The 12,883-nt window shown below is 30.6% G+C and overlaps 1 protein-coding gene across 1 annotated transcript in view; it reads right to left on the bottom strand.

Moving 5' to 3' along the window:
- Positions 12,500-12,883, bottom strand: part of LOC109711996 — a 5,788-nt gene continuing 5,404 nt past the window's right edge. Inside the window, exons 4-5 of the mRNA XM_020235397.1 lie at positions 12,689-12,841; positions 12,500-12,590 (exon numbers count right to left, since the gene is read on the bottom strand). Of these exons, the coding sequence (XP_020090986.1) occupies positions 12,708-12,841 (134 nt within the window). The 3' untranslated portion in view covers positions 12,500-12,590; positions 12,689-12,707. The remainder of the gene's footprint in view (positions 12,591-12,688; positions 12,842-12,883) is intronic.

The raw sequence follows: 12,883 nt of genomic DNA, 5'->3' as shown, positions 1-12,883 counted from the left end.
TTTTTTGTTTACTTTTGCAGGTTTAATTAGGATATTTCATATAATTTTTGTAACTATTTATTCATTAAAATAAATAATAATTAACATAAATTTTGAAGTTAAAAGTGCCATTCAAATCAAACTAATTAAAAAATTGGATAGTGAAACCAAATTTTGAAAGGTTGGGTAACTAATTCAAAATGACCAAAAGTTTACATAAGTTTTATGCATTTTTACTTATTTTTATAGGCTTGTTTGAATGTCACAATATGTATGAATATTTTGTTTAATATATATTTTTTTATTTACTTAGAAAGTTTATAGTCTCTGCGTGAATGCCAGAATATAACTTATTCGGTTTAATTTTTTTTGTGTGATTAGAATGTAGGAATATGTAGGAATTTGATTTTTGCTGCTAAAAAAAATCATTACATCCATTAATTGGTAGGATAATATATTTTTTTTACGATGTGATTTATTTTATTTCAAAAATCAACTTAAAGACTAAATATAGTGTATATTCTAGATATTTAATTGGCTAAATTACATAAAATTTTTCTGTCAATATCCACTTGTTTATTTTTTCCCTGTCATTTAAAAACCTATACTTTGCCCCTTATAAAATAAAAATTATTCACAGAGGCGTACGGTGTGAATTGTGATGACAAAATGACCAATTTGCTTCTCATAATTTTCGTCTCCTCTCTCATCTCGCTCATCCGCCGTCTCGATTGGCTGCAGTTCGCGCCTCAATCGGCAGCGGTTCTCTCAATTTTCTTCTCCACCTGCTCCCCTTCTCCTCATCCATCCTTGTCGCCCCTCCTTTCCGGCAACAGTAGGGAGGAAATCGAATTGGGCGTGGATAGAGAGGTGGGTATGGGCAACGAGGGCGAAGGCGAAGCGGCGGAGGAGGGCGAGGGGGTGTTTGTGGGCGTGGACGGAGATGTGGGCAAGGGCGAGACAGCGGAGGAGGGCAAGGCGGCAGGAAAGGAGGTTGAGGGTATTTTTGGTATAAAAAATATATAATAATATTTTATAAACGGAATCCTAACGGAGCACTAACGGCAGAGAGTGAAGTAAACATTTTTTATTTTATAAGAGGGCAAAGTGTAGATTTTTAAATGACGGGAGGGAAAGTGAAAAAGCGGGTATGAATAGGAGGGTTTTCTATAATTTAGCCTATTTAATTATACTCATCATCTGTCTAATATTATATGTTTTTTGAGTAAATCGATAATGATATGCCGAATAAAATGCTCGTGCATCCAAATAGGGCACTAGTATTTGGAAAATGGGAAATGCGATTAAATATCTAAATTGGAATATCATATCCGATCTCCAAATTATTTTTCTAGCTCGAGATAAATTACTAGCATGTGAAGTATGTTATTCTCTCAAATCATGAATGTTAATATCTTTCAACAAGTAAACTTCAAACTTCTAACTTTCAATCATAAAGAAATATTTTTTTATACTGAATAATTTATTATTAGGTAGCTTATTCCAACGTCGAAAAATAGTATATGAAAAAGCAAGCCATGAGTTTGATTTTTAGCTTTCTAGAAGGTCTTGACATCCATAATTTAGTAGCACAATAAATTTTATCTGTAAGATGATTTATCTTATTCCAAGCAAGTGATTCGAAACCTTAATATAATATACCTTTCTAACAATTTGACCATATTCATCTACTAAATATTATAAAGTTCATAAATAAGTAAAACAAATACAAGCATAGATATTCATGTATCGAAATAATTAAATAATAAACCTTTCTAGCAATTTGACCACACTCATCTACTAAATATTATAAAGTTTTTAAATAACTAAAAATAGACATAAAATGATATCCATGTATCTAAATACTGTATTTATGCAAATTAAGGTTTTGTTATGTTCATGCATGTCATGAACAAATTTATTTTTCAATATACAATAAAAGCTTTACTATTCTACCATATATAATGATTAACTCATTTAAGTATATCACAAAAAAATTGTGTTCAGAAAGTAAAATGCAATGTATCTGAAAATTTATTAACTAAGTTTTTGTTTGGCAAATATTTTTAATCCAATGAATCTAGTTATTAAAGTCCACTCCTCCACCATTTTATAGAATATTTATATACGTTGACACCAAACAAGACCTAAATTCTGGGACTAAATTTCGTATAGAAATAGTACAGAGATCCTCGACACTTTTTTTTTTTTCCTTTTCATTAGGTGGTGACGCATATCTAAAAGTTGCGTGATTAAGATGACGAAGCGTATCGACGGAAAGAGAGACACGAAAAACATAATTATTTGACAAAAAAAAAATTATTAATCAACTCTGAAAAATACTAATTATATTAATAGAATGTCACATATATATAATTAAGATCGATATTCGAATTCTACTGTGATCGAAGATAACAAATTCTAATATATTTTTAAACTTAAATTGATCAGAAATAACCAAATAGTTAGACTTAAATTAGAAAATATACAAAACTTTTCAAACATAATCTAGAAATGTAAAAACAGAGGTCTAAACAGTTAATTAAATTTGAATCCAAACTCAGTCATAATGGCCTTTTTTTCGACGCATAGATTTTGAAAAGTATTTTTCAATTTGAGATTGCATGCTGAAAGCGGATGTTGAAGCGAATAGTTATGATCATTTAAAAATTTTTTCTACTCTATTTGTAAAAATTGTTGAACTCAATGAGATTCTTAGTCCAGTTTGGCTAGGTCACATTTTTTCATAAACTCTAATGTTAAGTTTGGCTAGGTCACATTTTTTTCGTAAACTCTAATGTTAAATTGACTGCATCATGTCGTCTCCTTTATAGTAGCTGACACCATAATATTTATGCCTCAACCAATCTTTTTTTTTTTTCAGAAATATNTAAAAAATTAGTAGCAACAATGGAATTTTGCTACTAATAGTAGCCCAGACCAACTCTATATATATATATATATATATATAGAGAGAGAGAGAGAGAGAGAGAGAGAGAGAGAGAGAGAGAGCTAGGTTACTATAATATTTATAGTATAGAGACTTCAGTACTATAGTCTCGTTTTCGATCTTTGGATGTTTAAATTAACGATCCACACTATTAAAACTAATTTAGAGTATTTTAAGTTTTTAGAAATAAAATTTTATATTTTTTCGACATAATTCACTTTATGATTAAATTATTTCAAAATCGTTGATTTTCAATCGCTACTATGAGGAGTTTGTATTTTAACGGTGCAGAAAAATCTAAATTTATTCAAATTTTGATAGAAAATATTTTAAACTATATAGATTAAGATCAGCATTTTTGATCTTGAATTAAAAGTCTTATCTTCAAATTTTAATGATTGTTCAATTTCTACCATTCATTTTGATATAATTTACTTATCAAGTAAGCGATGTTGAAAAAAATTAAAATTTTATTTTGAAAAACTTTATTTACCCTAAATTATATTTAACTATGTGGATCATTGATTTGCGTACACTTAGATAAAAAACGAGACTATAATATTGAAACTCTGGTACTATAGATAGTATAACAGCCCAGTTCTCTCTCTATATATATAATCCGATTGGGATACTATCGATAGTACCAAGTGTTTGGTTCTATTGAGTTTTTCGCCATTTGATTTAACCTTTTGATTATTTTTATCCGTTAGATTATACTATTAAACCAATAACTCACTCTACTCTGAGGGGCCAACATCATTCTAACGGTACATTTCTTCATCCAATGGCCGAAAATCTAATAGCACCAATAATTTGGTGCTATTAATAGCATTCCAACCTAGTTCTATATATATTGGATGAAAAAATATATGATTAGAATGATAGAAAAGATGAAACTTAGGAATACAATTTGGTTGGTTAGGAGCACCATACCGTGTCACTGCCACATTTTCATTTTTGGCTTCTTTCTTTCTAAATTTCTTTTGGGTTTTTTTTTTTCTTTTTTAGTTATTTGATTGAATGTTGGTATTAGGTCCAATCGCCAAAAAGATCATTGTGTCCATGGGGACAAAAATGGCAAACAGTCCATGGGCAAAGACCATTAATTTTCATGTGATGCACTAATTTCTGGTGCTATTTTAGAGTTTTTGGGTTACACATAAATATTGTACCTATATTATAGTTGTAGTTACATATAAATTTAAATTTATTATTTATTCTGCTGTATCTTAATGCAACTGCACAAAGAGATTCAACTATAGCAGTCGGAACACTCAAATTGATAGTAGTTCTAATTGCAGTATTTGAAAAAAGTAACTTTAAACAAAAATAAATTTACATTTCTAATAATCTTTTAAAAGATTTTTTTTCTTCTTCCTTATGTAGGGGGTAATCTCGCCTCGCCATCCATGTATAAGATAAAATGATAAAACTTTGTAAATATATTTCTCAATCCTATGGAACCAAACAAAACATTTATAATATTTTCTGCTACATTCAACCAAATAAAAAATATATATAATAATAATTACTATATTTTTAATATATATATATATATATCTACCTATTCTGTATTTATAATTATTTCGAACCAAACTGCCCCTTAGTGAAGTTCTTGCAGGGGTGTGAATTTGGAAGTCTTAATCAACTCACGGGGGATGATCTCAATGGTCGGAATTTGGGTGGTTTTTGTGGCACTACAGATCAAAAAAATGGGCCTGCATTTGATCGTCATAGCTATTTTGTTTTCTTATTTAGGGTTTAGAGTTTAGAATGTACGACGTTTACGACAGCAATGCCCATTAGATTGCCATCACAAAAACTAAAATGAAAAAGAAAATCGAAATTTTCTACAACAGTCATATATGTGTACACGTGGCCTCACAAGACTCATCAGGATGTACCTCTGTACTATCCACACCATACATATTAGAGAGATAACAATATAACATAGAAACTAATTAAAGATATTTTAGTGATTAAAGTATAATAATAATAATAATAATAATAATAATAATAGTATTATATAAAAGTTTTGAAGTTATATGGTCAAAATTTGATTGGTGTACAATTCATACAATTGTTTGATTGCTCCTGATATTCCATAAAGTGCTCTTTTAGAAGTAGGATTGAGAAGCATTATATGTTAGATTCTTCCCAACAGCTTCTCATCATCTATGCAAAAAAGATTAGAAGCTCCAAATTTTAAATATTAATTTGTCTTTGAGCATTAACTGTCATTTTTAATTTCTTTTTAATTATAGCAGATATTTTGGATTTCTCAACTATCAAATATAAGTAAATGCAAATAAAAGAGAAAAAAAGGACTAAGAGGCCAAAACAAGTTGCGAAAAGTACGTAAGGCGCGAAAGGAAAGTGCAATAGAAAAATATTTTGCTTATTTTTGCGAAGAATTGCAAATTGACGTGTAAACCGTACATACTAGTATGACTTTGTAAATGCATAGGTTGTTCAACATATAAGGCTCGAAAATAGCCTTAATACTATTACTCACATCCATGATAAATATCTAATAAATCGGTGCATAATGTGATAAAACAAATCGTGAAATATGGTCAAATGCTTATAAGAGAAAAGTATTCGGCCTGTAAGTCATTTTTTTCAAAATAAACTAAATTACTTTATAGAAAAAAAATATTATTACACAAAGTCATGAACGTCAAGACTTTTAAGGAGCAAAAATCAAACTTCTACCTTTCCGATTACGCAAAAAAAAAAAACCACACTTTGGTACCGTAGCATTCATGTCTTACATGATTTTGTTTTGATTATTTATTTATTTTTTCTGTATAATAGCGTTAGATGACACTTAAAGTGTTGGATTATGTATAGCTATATTTTGAGTCGATATTATATGGTGAAAAAGTCAAAAATTTAAGATTTCTGGATGCCTAGTGTCGAAACTTGAAGTTTTAATATCAATACTGAAGAGTACCTTAGAATTCGAAGTTATGAAAAACTATTTTTTGTATCGTGTATCGATATGTGACTATGAGTACTAGTACTGAAATTTTAGAAAAGTTTCAGTGCCCGTACTCCCAAGTATTCCATACCGGAGTGACGTGATGGGCTGGATATATTGGATTTGACTCCAATTTAATCTAATCTTATTTTTTAAAGATTACGAATAGTTTAGAAACATTCTGGAGAGAATTTTTTAGCTAGGAGAATGACAACTAAAAGCGAATTAGAAACTCGGATAGGCGGAGGCGAGCGTTTATACTAGAATTGGAGTTTAAGGGCTATAAACTCTTGTAATTCATCTTTTAGAGTTTAAAGCTTCATTATAAATGCCTTAGTTAAAAGTAAAACGCGAAGAGCTTTTAGAAGAGAGTTTCTTATAATCTGATTTTATTTTTTATATTTTTGTGTCATGAATTAATGGAAGAGAGATGATTTTACCCATGGACGTACGTATGTAGGTTGATATATTGCTAGCCGAATCACATAAATTCTGTGTTTTTGTATTCGACCGTATTATTATTTTATTATTATCGTACTTGTTTTCTACGATCGTTCTCGTTTATTTTCATTCACGGAAGATTTTATTTTCGCCGTGCTCATGTGGTGTGTGGATTTGAAATATGCTGGATTACTCTCTCGATCCTATTTTCACTGTCCTCGTGTGGCGTGTATGGATTTGAGATATGCTCGATAATTCTTCTGCCGGTCCCTTTTAGTCGGCACTTTTCTTTTCTTTTCTTTTTTTTGGAAGAGAAAGGTAGCATACTATCTGCTTCGTTTATTTTTTTTAGAAATAAATTTAGCTAAAAATATGAATCAATTAGAATTCGAACTTGGAATTTCGGATACCAATCATCAAGTATAACTTTGCCACTTGCGCTATGGACGGTCAGTAGTCGGCACCTTCTCGGTCACTGCAAGGGTCAATATTAATTTGAGAGAAGGCCGTACGCGGTGGGTGGGACGAGCCATTGTAGCCATGCAAAAATGCATGCAAATGCAGCCCCTAAAATTATTTCCAATTTCTGCACCACCCCCCGCTTCCCCGACAAGCCGTTTGCCCGCAGCGAAAGGCCACTTTCCTTTCTTTGACCTCTCTTTTCGATTCCCAACGCTGTTTTATTCATGGATCTCCCCCAGTTGTTGGATCACACAATTTGATTACTTGGCCCCATCTCTCATCACTACTATATTGTCATTTTGTATCATCTTTTTTTTTTTTTCTTTTTATTTTATTTACTTTTAGTATGTAGTAGCTAGCCGACAATATATATTAAGATTAAGACCATACGGACCGTCCCTAGCGCAATTGACAAAGGACTTAGTGGTTGGTATCTGAAGTCCCAAGTTTGAATTCTAGTTGATTCACATTTCTAACTAAGTTTATTTCTAAATGAAATATACGAAGCGGATAGCATACTATCTATCTCTCTCTCTCAAAAAAAAAGAAGATTAAGACCGCGTTTGAATGCCTCTAAAAGTATAGTATAGTTAAACTTTACTCTACCGGTAGAAAAAAAAAAAAAGTTTAAGACCATGTTTGAATGCCTCTAAAAATATAGTATAGTTAAACTATACTAAACCGGCAGAAAAATTATCCTGTGAAATGTTTGGGAGAAAAAAATAACATAATTTTTAAAGTATAGTTAAATAATACTTCGAAAAATAGAGTAAACTACAATCCACTTTAACCAAAGAAAGAAAATTCCATCATTCTTGAGCTCCCTTACACCAAACGCTGTATCATGCAAGTTCTAAAATTTAAAATCTAAAATTAATTTTCAATTTTTAATTTTCAAATTTCAATTTGCATAAATCCAATGAAATCGTACGATGTGAATCCAAACAGTTTAAAAATTAAAGTGATCATAAATTTTTTTTCAATTACAAAATTTTCTATTTTAGCTAGCTAGAGCAAAATCATGATATTTAAACTCCACGAAATTTTTTTACTGCGCATCCAAACAAGGCCTAAAAGTGCTTTTTATCTTTCCTCTTTCAACAATATAAAGTTGCGATTGTATAATACTTCGATGATGGTAGTGCATTGTAATTTTTTGTAGTGTTAGAAAAAAAAAAAAGATTGTAAGCAGTTTTGATATTTTCTTAGCATTCTAAAATTTGAAAGCATGTATATTTAGTTATTTGTAGTATCAAAGTAGGCCTTAGCAGATGTGGAGGGAAATTGTCCCACATTTGTACCTTTTACTTAATTACACCAATTTAATGCTTGTTCTGTCTTATAAAAAATCTAAATTTTTTGCTGTGATAAAAAATAGAAATTTGATTCTATGGCTTTAAAATGGAGGCTTTGGCTTGGTCCATTTGGAGGTTTGTTTTTGCCAAAAAAACAAAAGTTGTAGAGAAAAATTTTACATTTTATTTCTTCCAACAGCACTTCTGAAACAACATTTCATCAAATTATGGCCAATCAAATTAGCAAAGCTTACGACTGATCAGAAATATTTTTAAAAAATGATAAGTCAAATTAAAGTATACGTTGTTTTTTATATCTAGAAGTACTCATTAAATGAAAATTAAATGAACAAATTAAGAACAACTTAGTTAAGTTCTTTTAATTAATGAACAAAGAACATCTTAGCTAAGTTCTTTTAAATAGCCGGTAGTGTATATATGAAATGGATTGGTAATGTTGACAATGAGGTGCATTAATTTTAGTTCTACATGCTTAGATTTGTGTACACAAGTAACGTATACTAAAAAGAGTTTAGCTAACAAAGCTGGATCCAATAGGAAACAAATGCACATTAGTGATCAACCTTGAAGAATGAGGAATCCATTTAATCAAGAAATAATGAAAATAAAAGAATTTGATGAAGAAGAGATTGTGTTCAAGGAATTAAATTGGCGATTAATTCCTTCGTTTACTTTACTGATCTAGTTTGTTTTTTAATGACATATTTGAGGTGTAATTAAACAAGAAATTTGTCTTAATTACATATATGAACCAACTTACTTATTTATATAAATTTATATAATTAACTTTGTGACATGTGTTTCTATGTTTCTTGAACAAAGATATGAATAGGTCTCACATTTGCCGTACAGCTCTTGTCACGCAAATCTAATAAAACTATATATATATATATATATATAGAATTAGGCTACTATACTATCTATAGTACGGGAGCTCCCATACTATAGTGTTGTTTTCGATCTTAGGGCATTCAAATCAACGATCGAGACCGTTAAATATGATTTAAGGTATATGAAGTTTTTAGGAATAAAATTTTAGTTTTTTTCGATATCGTTTACTTAGTAAATAAATTATGTCAAAATGGACGGTGGGAATTGAATACTCTTTAAAATTTAAGTATAGAACTTTTAAATTCAAGATCAAGAATGTTAACCTTAATCTATATAGTTTAAAGTATTTTCTATCAAAATTTGAAGAAATTTAGATTCTTCTACACCGTTAAACTCCAAACTCGTCATAATAGCCATTGAAAATTGACAATTTTAAAATATTTTGATCATAAAGTAAACGATGTCGAAAAAATATAAAATTTTATTTCTAAAAACTTTAAATACCCTAGATCAGTTTTAACGGTGTGGATCGTTGATTCTGAATGCCGATAGATGCGAAAACATCACTATAGTCATAGGGGAGCTCCGTACTATAGATAATATAGTAGCCGACTCTATATATATATATATATATATATATTTATAATATATATATATATATATATATATATAATTGAGCTCCTATTGTAAGTTTTTAGCCCTTGGATTAAGGAATGTGCAGTTAAGATGATGTGGGCTCCTAGGGTTAAGTGGGTGGTTGGTTGAATAGTATAATCTAACGGTGAAAACGATCAAAGGCGTAAATCTAACGGTAAAAATTTACAAGCACCAAATACTTGTACTTTACAAGCACCATAACCGACTCTATATATACTATAGATATAGTATATATATATATATTTGCAACTTCTATAATAATTAATTAATGATTAGAATGTACTTTTAAATCCTGCTTTGTACTTTTCCTTAGATCTTTATATTTGATAGAGATAGTTATCATTGATAATTAGATTGCCCTTGATTTCTTTTGTTGTTTTTTGTAATTTAATAAGATCACTTGAGAGTCAAATTGCATGAAATACCCTCTTTTGGTGAAAGATTTTGGATTACAATCCATCTGCGCCGTCTAATTAAGTGCTATTTAGATTTTAGACGATACTATTAGAAGAGCACTAAGATGAAATTTTATCAACGGCTTTCGTCTACAGTAAAGTTAGAAGCAGCTCCAAATTGTTGTTTCTATTTTTAAGACGCAGAAGTTTATTTCAGCTCACCACCGTTGCCAGCGCTCCAGATATATTTATTTGCTTAGCATGCCTACTAAAAGTGAATGTAAAGAAAAACAAGCGCTAGTGCCACTTCTGCAAAATCAATTTCATACTTATCATCACTGTAATTCAGATAATAGGATCTATGATAGTAGGGTTAATCACAAACGGGTCGGGCCAGAACTCTAGCCCAATCCAATAAACTAAACCTTAGCCGTTGCGCCCGGGCCCGGCCCGGTTGGGCCTGCTCTCACTTGGAAGTTGGAATTGAGGTGGGGTTCTAAGTTCTAACTACAAGTTTTTGTTCTCAAAGGTTATGAAATTGAAAATGTCGCAAATTGTATGAAAAATTAGAAATGCTCAGGCAATGTTGCCATTGATCTTTGGTTGGTACCCGAGGTCCAAAGTTCGAATCCTAATTGCTTCATATTTTCAGCTAAGTTTATTTCTAAATGAAATAAACGAAACAGGTAGCGTGCTACCTATCTGGCTATCTCTCTCAAAAAAAAAAAAAAACACACTACTTCGGCGTAATTTGATAGAATGGAAGAAGAACTATCTTTTTATTGTTATAGTTTATTAGTTTGCGAGACACTTCAGTCATGTGATGGATAACATTTTTTCTTAAAAAAATAAAAGCAAAAAAAAAAAGTTGCTTCCGGCTTTCCAGGATTTTATTTTTTATTGTCAGACAAACCTTTTGGAGGTAAGAATTGTGAGCAATTCACCTTCCCTTCCTACTCTATTTCTTTTAGAAATTATATTTTTAAAAAAAATTAAAAAATGAGTATCAACCCTTCAATTCTCCATATTGTTTTCGATAATAGAACATTTGAATCGATAGTTGACACCGTTAAGCATGATTTACGGTACATGAACTTTCTAAAAATCAAACGATCACAAAATTATTAATTTTGAACAGCAAATATAAGGTATATTTTAGATCACTTAATCACCGGATAAGAAAATTTCAATATCGTATATCATATCAAACGGTGTTGATTGTCGATTCAGATGCGTGCTTCTTCATCGAAAATGTGAGAAATTCGACGAATATTAAAAATTGAGAAGAATATGCAGAGAGAACATAGCATCTGTACTAAGAGAACACATGCCATGACTAAACCAGGGAGAGAAGTCATAAGTGGGCTAGCAAAAGCAAGTAATGAAGAAGATGAAACTTGCTAACAACAAGATATTGCAGGGAATTAGTTTATGGCAGTAGAAAATAATAATATTCCAGGAAAGAAAAATTACGTGACATTGCAAAGAAGAGATCATGTAAACCAACCCAGTTAACCAAAACAAAGAAGGTTAAATTAAGTATCAACAGAAACAATTTGATGCAAATGCAGGAGGATGCTGAGAGCTTTTTTTTTTTTTTTTTTGAGGGATAAGTAGCACGCTACCCGCTTCATTTATTTCATTTAGAAATAAACTTAGCTAGAAATGTGAATCAACTAGGATTCGAACTTAGGTCTCGGATACCAACCACCAAGCCCTTTGTCACTTGTTCTAGAGCCGGTCGGTAGGATATATCAAAACATGCTCTTGAGATAAGAAAGCATATATACTCAGCCTTAACATTGAAAAACAATTCATGTAGGATAAATCTTGTTTAATTCCAGTAGTATTAGTAGAATCTCAAGTGAGTCTCTTGTCTACAAGAGAGAAGAGAGAGAGAGAGAGAGAGAGAGAGAGAGAGAGAAAAGCAGCATAATTTGCATGATAACAGAAGAAAAGATGAGAAACAGTCTATAGTTAATGACCATACTATTTTTAACCACACATGATTTTAAATTTTAAATTTTAAATTTTATGCATATCACTAAACATGATTGCATAGTTTTCAATTTTAGATTTTAAATTTTAAATTCTAAAAATTAAAATTTTAATTTAAAATTTATATTTAGATTTGAAATTTTAAAATTCAAAATTTTTAAATTTTATAAAATTACTTTAGAAAATTTGTCAAACAGGTTTACTAAATTATTTCAAGGAAATCAGTTTTCTGCCAAGCTTTAGACAGCTTTAACTAAAAACAATTCTCCAAACAAATATCGCTTTATCATAAATTATTTTTTCAAAAGTTATGTCAAACAGACCCTTAAACACATAAGCCCAAGAGCAAATCGCCTGCAAAATCTAGTACGCAGGAATTTTTTGCATGTAGTTAACACAATATTACAATCCGATGGTCGACCTAGTACGGAATCTATCTCCACTCGCTTACTAAATAAAACAAAAATTATGGCATGAGCCAATCAAATAATGAAGATAGATTCTGCATTCCATCATCGATGGATATAAGTTTCTAGGCACGAGATTTACAAATCGCAACGTGCATGGTAACTTACAATCTACACCAAGAAATTAAAATGAATAAAAAAATTGAAGGGGATTTAAAAAAAAAAAAAAGAGAGAGAAAAAAAGAAATTAAAGAAAATGAAGGACATACATGGAAAGAGCCCTATCGATCAGATCCCAACTGTTTTACCGAGCAACCACATTACGAGGGAGAACTCGATCATGAACAGAGCGTGGAGCCAAGTCCGGTCCACCACGAACCCGAACACCGTGATCCCGGCCTTGTTGTTCTCCAAATACGTCACTGAAAAAAAAAAAAAAATTTTTTTTTTTTTTTAAGGAAATT

This window comes from Ananas comosus, linkage group 6 (assembly GCF_001540865.1).
Source record: "Ananas comosus cultivar F153 linkage group 6, ASM154086v1, whole genome shotgun sequence".
NCBI classification, from domain to species: domain Eukaryota; kingdom Viridiplantae; phylum Streptophyta; class Magnoliopsida; order Poales; family Bromeliaceae; genus Ananas; species Ananas comosus.
The sequence above is the reverse complement of the archived record's forward strand: the minus strand, read 5'-3'. Positions and strand labels throughout refer to the sequence as shown.